Source organism: Falco peregrinus, chromosome 2 (genome assembly GCF_023634155.1).
Source record: "Falco peregrinus isolate bFalPer1 chromosome 2, bFalPer1.pri, whole genome shotgun sequence".
NCBI classification, from domain to species: domain Eukaryota; kingdom Metazoa; phylum Chordata; class Aves; order Falconiformes; family Falconidae; genus Falco; species Falco peregrinus.
Window position 1 is genome coordinate 119057014 of NC_073722.1, and position 16922 is coordinate 119073935.

Below are 16922 nucleotides of genomic sequence, written 5' to 3' on the forward strand. Positions count from 1 at the left end.
CTTGTGCTCCCGCTGGTGCCCGGGGGTCTCGAAAGGAGGGCTGGCGTTGCTCCTTATTGGCGCCAATTAACAACAATTAAACACCAGGCCAGGGCGTTAAAGCCCCGATTTGTGCCAGGGCACGTCCTGGGGGTGGCCGGGGGCACCGCAGCCCCTCTCAGCCCCTCCTGCGGGGGGTGCAGCGCCTGGGGCACCCCCAGCTCCGGGGGCCCGGCGGGGACTACACATCCCATCGTCCCGCGGGGGGGGAGGGGCCGTGCCGTGCCGTGCCGTGCCGCGCCGGGTGAGCCGCGGCCTTCCCGGGGCGGGTGCGCGGCGTGCTGCGGGTGCGGGCTCGGGGGGCTGGGGGGGTGCGGGCTCGGGGGCTGCGGGTTCGGGGGGGCTGCGGGCTCGGCCCTGGGGGGCTGCGGGCTCGGGGTCTGGCGGGCGCTGGCGCGGGGCGCCGGGGTCAGGGGGCAGCGGGCGCCATGGCAACGGGATGCGCAGAGGCGGCGCCGGGGGGCGGTTGAGCGGTAGGTGGGGGGCTCCGCGCCTCCGGACCGCGCACCCCTCGCCTCCAGCAGCGCTTTGCTTGTCCCAGGTCCCCGCGGGTGCCCCGGACCCAAGGGGGGGGGGGGTGGGGGGGTTTCCCTCCCTCTGCCCCTGGCTGCTCCGCAGGCTCTGGGCTAAGCGGGACCCCCCCGGGCTGTGCTGGGGTCGGGGGCGGCCGGAACCTTCTCCCTCCGTGGTTCCCTGGGGGGGGGGGGGTGATGTCCCCGCCGGGCTGCAGGAGCACGAAGCCGGTTTGGGGAGCGGGGGGGGTGTTTTTCAGACTCAAATGGAGCCTTGTTGAGAGGGGCTCGGGGGGTGGGGGCGGCGCGGAGCCAGCCTGGCAGGCTGCAGCCCCCCGAGCCGGAGAGGGACATCTCTGTGGGAGAGGTGCCTCCGGCCGTGGTGGCACATCGGGGAACCCTCCTCTCCCTTCAGGCAGGAGGTTGGTGTGGATGTGACCAGTGGTGCCGGGTCCCCCGGCAAGGTGGAAGAAGAATCCGTAAACGGACGCTGATGGTGAGCGTGGCCCTGTGGTACGGGGCTGAGGCAGGGCTGGGAAATCCGGATCTGATGCTCTGGCAGCTCTGCCTGGAGGCAGAAGTGATCCCAAGGGCTGGAGGGTCCTGCCCAGCTGGCAGTCTGGAGGGGCTGTGCTCACCCGTGTCTCTGAAGTTGGAAATATCTTTGTAGTTCTGCATTTCACTTGTCATTTCCCAAACAGCACGGGCAGGAGGAGGGCCTCGCTGCTGTTTATGGGATGCTCTGGAGAAACCTGCCTCTGGCTTTAGTGTGTTTTGAGAAAGTCCAGGACAGAATTGCCTCATTTTCTAATGAGGGAATTTTTCTTTCTCTCTAGGCTACAAAACCCAAGAAAAGTTTAAGAGGTACGTACATATGCTGCAGGCTTTCCTTTTGCTGTCCGTAGGTGCTTTGATCTGCTGGGAATGCCTGGGGCAGAGGGCGGGGGGACACTCTCAGGTGGCAGTCCTGGCTACTGAAGTGTTTCATGATCCTTGTCTGAAAGTTGCAGATGGTTGAGTGCATCATCATGTCGTTCCTGAACCAGAGATTTTCACCTGCCTCTCACATCAAGCGGATTTGTTTATTGAGGTCCCACATTCTTTTCTTGTGGGCTTTCCCAAATTCAGGGGAGAATTTAAGCATTTGTTTCAGTTCTTCCCATCACCTTATCCCTGTTTGGAGGGATACTGTTTGAAGGCCTCTTGCAGCCCCTGCTACTGAAGCAGTGCTTTTGGGGTTGCCCAGGGACTCGAGATCCTGCGGGGTGAGAGCTCACAGGTTAAGTGCTGCTTGTGGCCAGTGACTAACTGAATACAAAGCAGCTGGTTCATTTGATAAAGATACCCCATTTCTGGCTAAGTGAAGCTAAATTTTTTATCCACAAAATACTGATCAGGTCCTGGCAGTTCTCTCTAGACTGACAAGGAAGGCCTTATGCTGATGATGCTTAAGACCAAAACTTTATTCTAGCAGATTTCCAAAGAGCAAGCCATACTGAAACTGGGAGCTTTCCTATGCCTGCTTGGCGAGCTCACCTGCCTCTACAGCTTAATTTGTCTCATTTCAGGCTCCATCGATGATGTGCTTGGTGACCTCCTGGGCTATGATGGTAAAACGAACCTTCTTCTCAGCTGAAAGGGCAGCGTCCTTCTATTCTTACTCCCCTCCTGGGAGCAGGAGGTGCTGGTGCAACAGCCATTTGCAAGGGGGCTCCAGCTGTGAGGAGGGGATGGAGCAGGGAGCAGGGCTTCTCGGAGTCAGAGGCCATTGAATAGTCTGGACATCAGCTTTTGGGGAGGCAAAGTGAAGTTCACCTCTGATTAAAAGCCTCTGTGGCCCCGGGGTAGACAGCAGATCCCCCTTTGGAGTGCCTAGGTCAGGAATATGCCCGTGTCCATCATCCTCATCTCTCCCCGTCTTGTTTCCAGATGAAACCTCTCTTAAATCTGCCGAAGCTTCCCAGCCAGCTGTGGGCAGCAGTAGGAGAGCCCAGGACACTGGCTTGCAGGCCAGAAAGAAGTGAGTGCCTTTCAGACACAGCCTCTCCTGTGAGAGATCTCACTTGAAGATCTCTTTGTCCTCCCCAAATCCTTCTGATCTGCCCCATCCTTGGCTTTTCCACCTCCCTCCCTGCCCCAGCAGTGATTGCCTGGGAAGGCGAGTTATCTTCTGCGATGCCTTTGGGAACTGGGAGCCCAGAGCCCGAAGCTTTCCAGCAAGAGTTGGGTGTCCCCCAGCCTTGTACATCTTCTGTAAATCTGCTTTGTAACAGTTGCTTAAATAGAGCAGTCCCAGCACTGCTGTCCTTTATCCCAGTGCTATTTTAGCCTCATTTTCTGCGTTGTACGATGCGGCTGGTGTGGCAGCCCCGTGTGGTCTCCTCTGCCTCCCGCTGCCTGGCCTGGCTTGGCTGTCCCTGGACACACTGGCCGAGCTCACGTGTGGTGCTGCTAACCCCCGGGCTTGTGTCATAGGTCCATTTTAGAAGATGATTTCTTCGACAGACTCCCTGCGAAGGACATAAATTCTGCAGAGGTGAGTCCAAGGTTCAGGAAAGAGCCTGGGAGTCCCGAGGGCTGGGGCTGAGCCGGGCCAAGGTTGCGGCGGTATCACCCCGGCCAGGTCAGCAGTGGGGTGTCAGCGATGAGCTGTGATGTCTGGCTGAAGAGGTAACCCCTCTCCAGCATCCCAGTGGGGTGGGGACAGGGCGGGGGTGGTGGTGGAAGAAGGGCTTCCTGGTGCCTTGGGTGAGATGGAGCAAAGCTGGGGGGCACGTGCTGCTGCAGCCCAGCCTTCCTGGGTGCACTTTGGGTAAAGTGTTGTAGGAAGGACCTTCACCCAGAGCAATGGCCTTGGGTTTTCCTGATGCTTCTCCTAGAGGCAGCAGGATCTCAGCAAAGGAATTGGGGGCACAGGGGGTTTCCAGAGAGGAGGTCACCAGGAGGAGCTGGGCATGTATTCTTCCATCTCATAAAATGGATATCAAGGGATATGGGGTAAGGGGTGAGGAGTTTCCAAAAATCTCTTCCCCTCTGATGTCTCCCCTCCCTGGCATGCAGGGATCCAGTGTCTCCGACACAGACCCGCAAGCTGTGCTGCAGACCCTGAAGGCAAGTCCTTAAATCCCCTCCATCTCCATGCATCCCCTCCATCTCCATGCGTCCCCTCCATCTCCATGCGTCCCCTCCATCTCCATGCGTCCCCTCCATCTCCATGCGTCCCCTCCATCTCCATGCGTCCCCTCCATCTCCATGCGTCCCCTCCATCTCCATGCGTCCCCTCCATCTCCATGCGTCCCCTCCATCTCCATGCGTCCCCTCCATCTCCATGCGTCCCCTCCATCTCCGCCCCAGCGCGCTGCCATGGCCTCCAGCACCAGCCTCCGAAGGGAGAAGCAGCTCTCACCCTGCTCCCCATCCTTGTCCTCTTGCTTTCCAGGATATGGATGACATGGAAGCTGATCTCCTGGGAATCCCGAAACCCAGTTCTGGGCCAGGGAAGACAACTGTGAAAGGTCCTGGGAAATGTGACTCCTTGGGAGGAGGAGTAAAAAACACAGGGAAGCTGGTAGCTCCTGAGGAAGGTAAAAAGGAGATTCTGCTATTCTTTTCACACCCTGATTGTAAACGAGCAGGGATATTTTCCTATCCTTATCTGGGATACGGAGCAAAAAGTGGATTTGTTCCCTAAAATGCTTTTCCTGGTTGCTTTTTGCGGGAGTGTTATTCTGGCCATGTGTTATCCCTTAGGAGATCCCTGGACGTCACTCACACCAGCAGCCGCTGCCACCTCCCACCAAACACCACTCGGCTGTTCCCTGGGGCGGTGCAAAGTGTTTCTGGTGGGGAGCCCCCTGCTCTGGGGGCAAGGAGAGCCAGAGGAGCTACATTTCAGATCTGCCAGTCCCTAAAGTGCCCTGGTCTTCCCCTGGCCCTTTTCTCCTCTGCTTGCAAGGAGACCCCTCCGGAGAGATGTGCACCTGGCAGGGCTGTGGGGGGGTCTGTCCATCACAGCGGGTGCTTTTAGGGGGCTGCCACCCAAAAAGCGACCCTTAGCTAGGGTGGGAGAGGGGCATTTCTGCAGTACCTTGTCTCTGAGAGCCGTGGCCTCTCTTTCTAGGAGAGAAAGTGCCTGCGATGGAAAAGAAGGCGCTCTCGTCCCCTGCTGCTCCCCGACACAACAAGAAACTTAACTTTGAAGGTGGGATCTCACTTCACGCGGCTGCGGGGGGGCACTGGGGGCTCTGCCCGTGCTCTTTGCCTGTAGCTTGCCTCGTCTGTTAGCTGGAGGCTTGACTGGTTAATAAGATACGGAGTCCTTCACCCCTATGATGCTAGTGCAAATGTAATCCTTCAGAGGTGACCAAAGGGAAAAAAACCTCTGCATTTGAGGCCCTCCCCAGGACAGGGCTGGGGGGTGATTCCTGGGGGCATTTGCATTTTTATATGTGCTTTGGTTTTTAATGATTGTAACACTTGGGAGCCCCTGTGTCAGGGGGGATTCTGTCCAGCTTCTGAACAGGGGAGCGGTTTCCCGGCACAGCTGAAATCTGGTTCTCAAAGCCTGTGCTTTAACAAAGATCAGGATCTGTTAAAATCACTAATGGGCTTTAGGTGATTTAGGTGGCCTTTCTCCCCTTTTTCTTTGCCTAAGCTGTGTTCAGGCATTAAAGCACCCAAATTTTTGAGTTATTTTCTTCTGGGAGGATGAAAATGTGGAAAAACTGAACGGAAATCTAAGTCTTTGAGTGTTTGAAGTTCAGGGAGACTCAAGGGTATCCCAGGTCCCTGCAGGACCCACGCTCATGGCTTTGGGCAGATACACTCTGCTGTCCCCATGTGCACGTTGCGGGGAACAGTGGCTGGCGTAGTGCAGAACTCTTCTTCTAAATAACGTTGCGTTTGTTTGTTTGTTTTGTTATTCTCTTTTCCTGTACCTGCTGGGTAATTCCCAGATTTAGATGATCCTTTGGCAGGACTTTTATCTGATGAGGAGCAGGATGCTCCCAAGAAACCAGCTCCAACAGGCGCTAAAAACAGCTCTGAGGAAAAACCAGAACAGAGCAAAGAGAAAGGTAAGTGGGGTTGCTCAGTGCATCCTTTGTATTACATAAATCAGCAGCATGGATTAGTCTGTGTGAGATCCAAAATGATTACATTGAAAGCCACCTAGTCCTACCTCTTATTAACCAGTAACGTAATTTATAGAGCAGCTTGGTAACAGGGTTAATTGTGCCACAGCTCACCAAGTGCTTGATACTTGCAGTGCGCCACAGATTACGGAGCTGAGCTTTCCTTTCCAGGAATGGAGGCTCTGATCTTACCTTTGACCTCATCCAGCCCGTTCTGCACGCATTGCCAACTGAGAACAAATTTTCTGGGTCAGGATTTGGGTGTCTGAGAGCAGCACCGGTCCGTGCCACACCACAACTGGGGCACCTCTGGGTGGGATCCAGCTGTGGCTGTGTTACAGGCACTTGTCCCTCTTGTTCCTGCAGCAGGGATGCTAATGGGTCTGAGGGTCCCCTAAAATCACCTTTCACCCTGATAAATCTGCTCTGGATGCAAGTAGCAGCTGGTGGGTTAGGGCAAGGACTAAGGTGTGTTGGTAGAGAGGGACTTTAGGCAAAAGGGGACAGGAATTATCTGACTGGAAACTTTCAAAGCTAAAGAAGCTCCTGGCGTTATCCAGAGCTGGAAACCCCAGTGTCAGTGGCACCCAGCAGTGTCCCATCAGTGGATGCATGGCTGCAGACCAGGCAGTAGTGCATTGCCGCTGTGTTACTTGCTGTGAGATCTGTTCGCTGATCTTAAAAATTACTTTTTTAAATGGTCCTGAGAGATAAGAGCAGGCAGGGATGCTTTGATCTCCTGTTTAAAAAAAAAAAAAAAAAGCCCTGATCAAACCTTTACCATGTGTGATCCCATCCACAGAGCCACCTCCACCCCAGACGCCCCTGCACACCGTGGCCCCAGTCCAGAGGAGGGCTGAGCTCACTTTTGAAGATACCGATGATGACCTGATGCATGCGCTGGGACTTGGCAGTGGCTCAAAAGGAGCTGAGAAGCAGGGAAAGAAGGCAGAAAAGTAAGGGCAATGAAGAGGCAGTGAGGGTAAAGCAGGGGATGGCTTGTGCGTTGGGATGGTGCCAGCATGCTGGGGGGGACGGGGATGCTGGAGCTTCTGCCTGTGGGTCCCAGAAAGGGGCAAGAGCAGCCTCGTTTCACAGAGAAGAGCCAGAGCACCCTGGCAAGGCTGTGTGACAAGAAACAGCCCTGCCTCCCAGGGAAACCTATCTGCCACTGTGTCACCAACAGAGAGGTGCTCCGGCCAGCCCGCTCCAAGCTGGATGAGTTGCTGGGACGAAATTCCGTGGCCAAAATCCTGGAACAGCCAGGCACAGGAGAGCGCAGAGAGTTCAAACTGGATAAGAAGTACCAAAAGCAGCCAGGTGAGCGTGGCCAGGGATGCTGGGAAGGTCTGCAGAGGTGATGGCGTTGGCTTGGGAGGGCGAGATTGATTTCTAATGTCCTTGAAGGGGAAATACCCTTTCTGTAGTGGTCAGCAGGGTGGCTAATGGGCTCCCAGTCAGCTCTGGGGCAAAGGTGACTGATGCAAAGGTGTTGCACCCTGCCTTCGAGGCAGCCTGGGGGCATTTGCACAGCAGCTGTAACTCACTTGCCTTTGGACATGGACTGATTCTCAGCAAAGCAACTTTTCCCAGCCACGTGGAGGAGACACGTTGCTCGCAGGTTTCCAGGGAAGATGTTTCCAGCTGTGTCTTCCTAGAGGCAGCAATCGCAGTGGGAATTGCAGGGGAGGAGGAGGAGGGCTGGTGTCTTTGCAAACAGCCGCTCCTCTAGGCGCTGACTCAAAGCTGCTTGTCTGAACAGAGAAGGAAGACGGCTGGGACAAGGAGGATTTTGTCTTTGGAGCGTACCAGCCGACGGTGGCCTCCATGCCCAAGGGCCAGCTGGCGAGGAGGCAGCCTGTGGGGTATTGTGCTCTGCGTGTGGAGCTCCAGCCAGCAGCCATGCTGGCCCCGCGGCAGAGCGGGCAGGGTCCCCGGGCAGGGTCCCCGGGCAGGGTCCCCAGGCAGGGTCCCCGGGGTCCTCTCACAGGCACGTATGTGACTGCTTCTCCTTGCAGCAGGTTTCCAGCCGAGAACAGCAGCGAACCAAAACCAGAACCCCGCTCCAAATCTCCTCCTTCAGCCAGCCACAGCCCTGTGCGGAGCAGCCGGACTAGAGGTGACTGGCTGGGCTTGAAAGATGAGGATTTTATGGATTTGAAGCCAACATCTGCAGCAAAAGCCAGTCCTGCAGTGAGCTACCCCAGCCCCGGCACAGCCCAGCAGCCCGGCCCCACCAGCCAGCTCCCGGCTGCAGAGGCAGTGCTGGCTAAACCTGACCCGCTGGAGGAAGACAACTGGCTGAGCGCTGCCTTGTCTCGCAAGAAAGCCCAAGCACAGGCGAAGGCTCAGGAGCAAAGTGCCAAGCCCTTGGAGTCCCCAGAAGGAGGGCTGGATCCCCACTCTCCTGTCAGGTAAAAGCACAGTTGGTGGCCACAGGGCTCCCATCGTGCAGCTGCTCCAACAGGACGTCTCAGAAATCCTCTGCTCGGATTTAAGAAATCCATTTTAAGCGCTCTCTTGCCTCGGGTTGGGTTAATAACGCAGAGGTTTCTCCCACTGGTGCAGCCTGCAGGGCCATCGCACCTCTGGGCTCTCCTTCTAGTCATGGCTGAGATTGCACGTGCTGCCCCAGGTCCTGTGGGATTGTCCTGGATCAGCATACCCCCACGAGCTCCACGCATGCTCCTCATTCCTGCCTTCTTTCCCCTTCATTCCTCCTAGTTCCAGGAAAACCACCTCCTCCAGCTGAGTTGGCACAGACGGGTTCAGGCTTGTGCCATTGGGATGGGACTCAGAAGTGAATTGCAGAGAAGCAGCCGTGTGTGTCGTGGGCAGGGGCATGTTGCCCAGGGGAAGGGGGTGGATGCAGCAAGGAGGAACTGGTGTTCCTCCAGAGATGGAGGTTCTCAGGTGTCTTTGCTCCCTCTGAAGCCAACAGGTTGAATCCTGCCACAGCTGAGTGGGATAGGTTTTCACCTGCAAGGCAGGAACTGGTGTTGAGGGAAAGGATCTTGTCTTTCCTTGCCTCCTGGGCTCTCCCCCATGGGATGTTTTTTGCTTGCAGCCAGCCAGCCAGCCCCGCAGGAGCATCGCAGCAGGCAGCTGTCCCGCAGGACCAGGCAGCGAGTGCAGATGGCTCCAGGTGAGGCCTCCTTCACCTTTCAGACACCTCCACAAGGGAGAATTCCTGTGGGAAGCGGCTGCGTGTGTAGGTGGGGGAGCGGGGAGGGCTGGTAGCCAGCCGTGACCACTTTGGTCTGGGACCTGTGTAACCGGGAAGGAAGGCAGCGCTGAAGGATCGTCGGGCTCTTGCCTGTTCGATCACAGTGCGACAGCCAAGCTTTAAACTTACAAAAATGCCAAGCGGGATAATGTCTGCGTGCCTCTCCCTGCGCTGTGACACTGCTGTGCGTCACTTGTGTCTCTGTGCCCACACAGGCAGCCGGTCCCCTGGCTCAGCACCGCGAAACAAGCCTCGGTTCAACCATCGGATCCTGCGAAGGGGCATCCCTCCAGAAATGCCGGTGCCTTGGGTGCGTTTCCTGTGGTTGTACGGTTTGGGCAGCAGAGATTTGTACAGTTTGGTATGCGGAGAAGGGCCTCCCTGCCCTGAAAAAAAACCAAAACCAACCCCCCAAAAAAGGCAGGAACCACAGCACTTCCCTTGGCCACATGAATGCTGCCCAGGCTTTGACCAGCCATTGTCGGAGCAGGTTGCTGAGCTGCAGGATCCCACCATCCCCATTTCAGCTGGTGTGCTGGGGCACACTGAGCTCCGCAGTGCTGCCTTTGGGGTTTCAGAAGGCTGTGAGGGACTCGCTTTGCCTGAGCAATGGGTGTGCATAAGTTCACGCTGCCCCATCTGTCTTCCCTTTGCTGCCCCCACACTTGTCCCACCAGTGCTATGTGCTGGAAAGACCCCCTTCTGCTCTGGGCTGTGGCTGTGCACCGGTTCAGAGGCCGCTGAAAGTGGCTTAGGGGACCCAGTCTCCTCCCTAGGTGATGGAGATGGAGGAGGAGCTGTGCTTTGTCCCCTGATTTACTCTGCAGAGCAGAGTCCCACCGTTGTGTGTGGAGTGGGGATGCAGACACGGACAAGCCTGTCTGACCCTCTGCCCCCATTGCCAGCTCCCAGAGCGGAGCGCGACCCTCATCGCTGTGCCCAGGAGACCCAGGCCCTCATCCTGCTGGGAGGGAATGGTTCCCATTGCTATATTCAAATCATGGACTTGTCCAATTTTCAGCCTCTACAGGCTCATTCCCAGGAAAGCAGGAGGCGCCAGGCCCTGCCCTGCTCACTCAGGTAGGTGTGCTGGGTCCGTGCCCCGAGTGGTGCAGGATCAGGGCAGCGATCGCGAGCCTTCCGCTGCCGACTCGCCGCCATCCCACTCGGTCCGTGCTCCCTCAGCCTGAGGAAGGATGTGCCCCACTTTGCATCTCTGGGAAGCCGTGTTCATGGAGGCAAAGAGTTTGGAGCTCCCCGAGGTGCCACAAGTTGCGTTTATCAGGCCAAAGCATGGGTGCTATGGATGCTTTGTAAATCATGTGTGTTTATAGCCCTGCATGGCCCGAGCAGCATTTACACAGTTCCCCAGGCATATATATATATATTATATTAACTAGACAACAGAGGCTCCAGGTGATAAAGGACTTTTTCTTCAGTTGATTTTCCCCAGTATAGTGTTGAAGATGCTCTGAGATTATTTCTAGACAACTGAAGGAGAATTGAAGCCTTTCACAGAGAAGGCAGCTCTTGCTTGGTCTTTGAAGCCTCTCCTCATCCAGCTGGGCCTCCTCGCCCTGCCCTGGTGGTGGGACACATGTTGTCTCCCAGAGGGCTTGTGGTCTCAGCCTTGATTCTGCCCCCAGAGAAGGAAGAGCGCAGCATGCTTGTGTCTGGGGTGGGGGCTGCCGAGTGTCACCTGGGGAGAAGGGACCCACGCCAGCACTGGGATTGGGCTGGGGAGGGGGTGGGGGTGGTACTGCAGTAGGCTGGAGATGGATCGCCATTTCCAGGCTAGGAGGAAATGTTCTCCCCAGGGCTTTACCTCCCTGAGAGCATCCCTGTGTCTCCGCAGGTTCCTGCACCCAGGGCACATGTCCAGGCTCCCCCGCAGCTGCAGGTAAGGCAGGTGCCTTCTTTTGGAGGCTGATGGCCGCACCACAAAGCCACTGATCCTGAAGGGCCTCAATCTTCTCTCTCCATCCTTGTAGGCAGAGTTCTCGGCCCCGGGCTTGCAGCATGAGACGAGGCAGGGGGCTCCCGCAGCCCAGCTCCATGAGGATGCATCAGGCTGCCAGGCAGCACTGCTGAGCGCCCAGGCCCGTGTGGCAGAGCTGGAGAGCCAGGTGAGCCCCATTGCCTGCTGAATGGGGGACCACGGGTGACCCAGAGGGAGGAGAAGGAGCCATATCCTGTCCCAATAGCATCAGGGTGACGGGGGAGAGAGGTGAAACCTCCCTGTCCAGAGATGCCTATGGCCACCAAGTGCTGCTGTGGGAGTTCTGTCCCCAGGGCAGCAGAAGGACTTTCTCTCCGGGTGCCTGGCAGGTCCGAATGCTGGAGCTGGAGCGGACACAGCGCAAACTGTTGCTGGAAAATCTCCAGCAGCGGCACCAGGAGGAGCTGAATCTCCTTGAGAGCACCCACAGGTACCAGCCTCTCACCTGTGCTTCCCTCCTTGCCTACAGCTCTGTCTCTCCTGGGGTGGGAGTGCTGGGATGCTTCCCAAATCCGCCCCTGGGGCAGGTGGGCACAGAGCCATGTCGATGTGGACATGGTGGGGGCAGAGAGCAGCCCCACAGGTGAGCCAACATGGGAGTCCACTCTCACCACCACTGTCCCCTGGGTGACAAGGAGGAGGGGCTGGTCCCATTGCCAGCGCACCCCCAACCAGGCAGCACACTGGGCAGTAGCAGGAGGGTTCAGGGCTCAGGTCTGCGTGTTTCGCCATGCACACAGCAACACTGATCTGCTCCCAAACCCCTGTGTGCGCTCTGGCGGGGGGGGGAGTGCTGGGTATTGCTGTGGAAGCAACGCTTCTTCCTGGCTGTGACCTCTCGGGGCAGGAACCAGGTGAAGGTGGTGGAGGACACCTACGGGCAGCGGGAGGAGAGGCTGCGGCTGGAGAAGGAGCAGCTGATGGCTCAGCTCCTGCTGCAGAGCCAGGATGCGGAGCGGGCACGGGCAGAGCTGCTGGTGCAGCACCAGCAGCGCCTGGCCACGCTGGAGCAGCAGAACAAGCTGGAGATGGAGCGTCTGCAAGAGCTGCAGAGGTGAGAGTGGCACGAGTGGCACACACGTGTGGCTGGTACCCACAGTCTCAGCGAAGGAACCAGGGAGTGGTTTGGGGACATGGTGAAAGGAGAAACCAGACTCCAGAAGCACTGGGTTGTGGGCAGCTTGGTGCCTTTTGGAATGGGGATTTGCTTTGTAGGTGGACACAGGGAGATCTGACTGGAGACGTGGTTTCAGAGTGAATGCATTGTATTTTGAAAGACGCTGAACCCAATGTTTTATCTTCCCCCAAATCCCTTTTATTCGGGTCAGTGAGTCACTGATGTCCACATAGTTTGGGTCAATGACAAATCAGTTTTTGGTAGAGGAGCTCATAACCCCAAAATTGGGCCCATCCCAAATGTGGATGCCTGTCGGTGGAATGCCCCAGGACAGACCCCCATGCCAGCTCAGCTCCTGGCACCTGATTCTCAGCCCCACAACCAAGCCTCTCCCACAGTGCCCATCATGGGGAGCACTGGTTTGTGCCAGCCTGTGGCAGGCTCCTTCCCCGTGTCCCGCAGGGTGTCTGTCCAGGAGATGCGCAAAGACCACGAAGAGCAGCTGCAGCGGCTGAAGCGGCTGAAAGACCAGGAGATCGATGCAGTGACCAGCGCCACATCGTACACCAGGTACTGACAGTTGTGTTCCCACATTGGTCCCTGGCCACAGCATTCCCTGTCCTACACGAACCAGGCTTGGACCATGGCAACAGGGGCCATCCCTGAGCTGTGTAATACCCGTCAGTGCCCCCCGTAAGCAGGAGCTGCATCTTCCTACTGCTCTGCTGTGACCCAGAGAGGTTCAGGGCAGGGCTGCCCAGCCTTTGGGCCACCAAATATCCCCCTCTCCATTGCGGTGAGATGAAGTGTGTCCCACAGGGGTGACCCTCCCCTCGCTTCTCTCTGCAGGTCTCTGAATGGCATCATCGAGCAGATGGAGAAGTTCTCCAGCAACTTGCATGACCTCTCGCGAAAGGTGGAGGCCACACACCATACCACCTCCCAGGAGCTGGCCATGGGGGTACGGCAGCGGGACGAGCAGCTCAAGGGTATGTCTGCCGTTCCTCTGTGCCGCAACGGCTGCAGGGTCTCCACCGGAGCTGGGGGTACCCAGAAAACAAGGAGAAGTTGCTCTGAGTCAACCAGAGGCTGGGAGCTGAGGCTGGCAAAGCCTTGCCTGCCTTGGTCACTGGACATCTCGGGGTCTTCCCTTTACAAAGCAGTGTCCTGGGGATGTGCCAAGGGTGATGAGCACAAACACACACAGTTTTTCTGTGAACATGGTGTGGATAGAAGGGAAGAACTTCCCGCCTCATGCTGCTCGTGCCTCTCCCCAAGTGCTCCAGGACAGGCTATCGCAGCAGCAGAGGGACATGGAGGAGGAGCGGAGCCGACTCCAGGAGGTGATCGCTAAAATGGAGGCCAGGCTGAGTGAGCAGACTCGGCTGCTGGAGCAGGTGAGCCCACACTGTGTCCTCTGCCCGGGTCGGCCCTCCTGTCTGGGTATGGGGTACGTGTCTCACCAACTGGAGGTTCCTGGCCTGGAGGTTGTGAATAGCATCTGTCTCCTCTGTGTCTGAACGCAGGAGCGATGGAGGGCAACGGCAGAGCAATCCAAAGTGGAATCACTGCAGCACTCACTGGAGGAGCAGCGGCGAGTCATGACCCAGCAGCTGTCCATGGAGCGAGCAGAGCTGGAGAGGGCAAAGGTGAGGTGGGGCAGACATCTCCAGGGCTGCACTGCATTGTGTGGTGGAGGCAAGAGCTGGGTGCTGGGCTGCAGCATCCTTCTGCAGCTCTCTGCCTCCTCAGCCTCACACAGGGTGAATCGCAGTCAGGCCAGCCCTCTGGCTCACGGATGCAGGAGGCCGCGGTGTGTGCGCATGGCACGTGCTGGTTCTTGAGGAACATGGGACCAGAGCTCTGCGTGCAGGGTTCACACCAGGCACCATGGGCTTGAACCAGCCCCTAGATGTTGCACGGCAGAGATGGGTTAAAGGAGAAAAATCCTGTGGCGAATGGGACTTAGTGCTTCTTCTCTCCCTCTCTGGCAACGCTCCCCAGAGTGCTCTGCTGGAAGAGCAGAAGTCCGTGATGCAGAAGTGCTCGGAGGAGCGACGGAAGCTGGCAGCCGAGTGGGCTGAATTTCACACCCAGCAGCAGCTGAGGAAGGAGCAGATGGAGCGCAACATGGACCAAGCCCTGAAGATGGACTCACAGAGAGAGGGCACCATCATGAGCCTGGCCAAGGTACCACAGTAGAGCCCCTTTCCATGGCCTCCAGCACCACCTGGCAGCTCACGGATGGGTCCTGCCCACCGGGGAGATGTTCAGCCCTGCCTTCAGGTGTTTAAAACAAGTTTTAAGAGACACCACTGCGGTGGTGAGAATCGGGCTGTTCCAGGAGCAGCCTCCACCAGCCTGTTTTAGATGTTGACTGAAGCATCAGTCACCTCTGTCTCTCCCCTTTGCCTGTGAGGAGTTTGGGCAGCCAGACCAGGCACAGCCGCCTCCATTGTAAGTCTGGTGAGAGGAAACCCCCATGGTCGGTTAAACAGAACCTCCCCATGCCATGGGGACATGTTTGGAGCCAGTTCTCCCCCCTGGAGCTGTCCAGAGGAGATATGTGGCACAGACTGTGGCAGAGCTGCATTTCTGAGGGCTACCAGGGTGGAAAATAACCATTCAGGCTGGGTATTTCCACTGCTGACAAACTGCCAAGCCTTGAGCATGTTTTAGAGTGTGTAGCATGGGTAAGGGGCTCCGTCCTTTCTGGGGAAGGAGTGTGTGTGTGTGTGCGCGCCTGTACAATCCCAGCTCTGCCAACCCTGGTGCCCAAGGGTGGGTGGATGAGAGCATTGGTTGGGTACCTGGTGGTGTTGCTCTGCACCCCAAACTGGCAAACACAAGAAGGAAAACAGGGGCAGATCTCTCCCATCACTTGGGGGGACATGAGATAGTGTCCAGGATAGGGCAGGTAGTGCATTGATTTTCCCCATGCCCATCCCAGGAGCAGGCAGAGCTGAAGATCTGGAGCCATGAGCTGAAAACCAAGGAGGAGCAGCTGGTGAGGGACAGGGAGCTGCTGGACAAGTCCTGGCAGGAGCTGAGGCTGGAGAAGGAGAAGGTGAACAGGGCCACACTGCGCATCCAGCAGCAGGAGGAGGAGATTAAAAGCACGACCAAGGTAAGTGGAGCATCTGCGCTGCAATTCACAGCTGGGGTTTCACATCCCTCCCTGAGTGGTGAATCCCAACGCTGTCCTGGGAGGGGAACAGGGGGTGCACAAAGGAGCCCTGCCCCAGGGCAGCGAGGGTCCCTGTCCCCAGCCTTCTCAGCTGCTCTGCCTTGCAGCTCTCATCCCAGAAGTACAAGGAAGGGGAGCAAGCCCTGCAAGAGGCGTGCAGGATAGAGTCGGAGCACCAGAGGAGGCTGCAGGTCATGGAGCAGCAGCTGGAGCAGCTGAAGCAGCAGGAACAGCGTCTTCACGAGGCAAATACTCCCTTGCCTTTCCTTCTTGGCCTGGGGCCGCTGTGCCAAGGGCCTGAACCTTTGCCAACAGTTTCTCTCTCTTTCTCCCGGGGATGGGGCAGGAGCGGCTGAGCATGGCTCGCCAGAGGAGACAGCTCGAACAGATACGTGAGGAACTGCCCACCAACTCTGCGATGCTGCTGAACACAAACCAGGGCCTCAGTGCCCCTAGGAAAGGCCTCTCCAGCACACCGTGTAAGGCTTCCTGCACGCTGCTGGGGGAGGGGGGGACGGACATGCTGGGGGCCAGTTGCACTTGTATTCCACTTCTCAGGAGGCTTGGGATGTTCCTGGGGGCTCATCACACGCTCAGATGTGAGTTGGCCTCCTCATCCTCTGAAGGAGCTCAGCAGAGACCTCTGAGCCAGGGCAGTGCCAGGAGGGGGTAGAGGGGGCAGGAAGGGAGAGGCAGGTGGATTAAAGGCCGTTTGCAGTGGGAGGTTGGGGAGGACCCTGCTGCAGGGACATGCAGGCAGCAAAAAAAGGGACACTTGTCCGTCTGCTGTTCCTCTAACGGCAGCGGTACCACACGGTTGGGCTCTTGTTCCAGGTTTTCCACTTCCCACCAGCGCGCTCCCTTGGCATAGCCCAGGGGGTAGCAGGGACACTGGGGCTGGCCCCACCGAGCTCTACGCCACATTGTTGCTGCTGAAGCACAGGGCCCAGCAGGTGAGGTGGTGGGAAACCAGGGCTGGAAAGGGCTTCAAACCAGCTGGGTGGGAGCAGGGCTGGGTGAAGCCTGGGTTGAGCCTGACAGCCACAGGGTGGGTGTGAGATCATTGCTGAGCTGCTGGGCTGGGTGGGCTCGCAGAAGCCGTGGGCACCTAGAAGAGTGATACCAGCAGCAAGGGTTGGTGCGTCCTCACGGCTTGTTTCAGGCTGATTGATAACATCCTTGGCTTGATGGCATTGCCCCATCCCTGGGTGGCAGAAGCCAGCTCTGCTGGGCTCTGGCTTCATGATGTCCCCATCCTCAGCCCCCTGCTTCCCTGCTGGGTCCTTCCCCAGGCAGGGATGCTCTTTGAGGCTTCCTCTGTGGGTCTCACTCAGTGTGAGGTTATGGGCTCTGTGGGGAGCCCGTACACCCCGGGGGCTACCACAGATGGGTACCTGCCCGCTGCTCGCTGCATGGAGGAGGGTTTGGGATACTCCCATCACTCGTGAGCAGCACCCTGGCCTGTGACCCCATTTCTGTGGCACTCTGATATCCGTGCCATCTATCCCTCTCTTAGGACCATGATTTCTTAGAGAAGGAGCAGTTCTTCCTGGACACCCTGAAGAAAGCAACCTACAACACTTCATCTCTGTCAGGCTGAGGAGGTGGCATCCCCACGCACCCCAAGGGATGGCTGTGCCTGTCCACGCAGGAGGCTGCTGTGGAGGAAAACAAACAATAAATAATCCCAGTTCTCTGCTGAGGAAGTGT

At 57.5% G+C, this 16922-nt stretch overlaps 1 protein-coding gene across 4 annotated transcripts; it reads left to right on the plus strand.

Annotated features, from left to right (window-relative positions):
- The first annotated feature begins 254 nt into the window (after nucleotides 1-254).
- FBF1 (Fas binding factor 1) lies at nucleotides 255-16914 on the plus strand. 4 transcript variants are annotated; one of them, XM_055797511.1, is made up of 31 exons: nucleotides 255-283; nucleotides 967-1047; nucleotides 1388-1415; nucleotides 2120-2161; nucleotides 2481-2571; nucleotides 3027-3087; nucleotides 3612-3662; nucleotides 3991-4135; nucleotides 4672-4752; nucleotides 5507-5626; nucleotides 6486-6639; nucleotides 6870-7003; nucleotides 7446-7548; nucleotides 7702-8097; nucleotides 8751-8828; nucleotides 9125-9219; nucleotides 9931-9989; nucleotides 10765-10809; nucleotides 10901-11035; nucleotides 11238-11338; nucleotides 11756-11962; nucleotides 12488-12595; nucleotides 12875-13014; nucleotides 13304-13422; nucleotides 13552-13674; nucleotides 14030-14215; nucleotides 14976-15152; nucleotides 15320-15457; nucleotides 15559-15691; nucleotides 16047-16165; nucleotides 16729-16914. In XM_055797511.1, exons 2-31 carry the CDS (start codon nucleotides 1045-1047, stop codon nucleotides 16810-16812), a joined length of 3456 nt encoding a protein of 1151 aa, XP_055653486.1. In that variant the 5' UTR covers nucleotides 255-283; nucleotides 967-1044; the 3' UTR covers nucleotides 16813-16914. The 4 variants fall into 4 exon arrangements, with proteins under 4 accessions (XP_055653486.1, XP_055653485.1, XP_055653487.1 ...); XM_055797510.1 differs by lacking the exon at nucleotides 255-283 and adding an exon at nucleotides 399-512; XM_055797512.1 differs by lacking the exon at nucleotides 255-283 and adding an exon at nucleotides 399-512 and having other exon boundaries at nucleotides 7705-8097.
- Nucleotides 16915-16922: the final 8 nt, after the last annotated feature.

Bases quoted from the DNA above. Each gene is read 5' to 3' on its own strand.
- FBF1 (XM_055797511.1), top strand. The intron at 1,416-2,119 runs GTACGTACATAT...GTCTCATTTCAG, and splicing joins ACCCAAGAAAAGTTTAAGAG to GCTCCATCGATGATGTGCTT. The intron at 2,162-2,480 runs GTAAAACGAACC...TCTTGTTTCCAG, and splicing joins TGACCTCCTGGGCTATGATG to ATGAAACCTCTCTTAAATCT.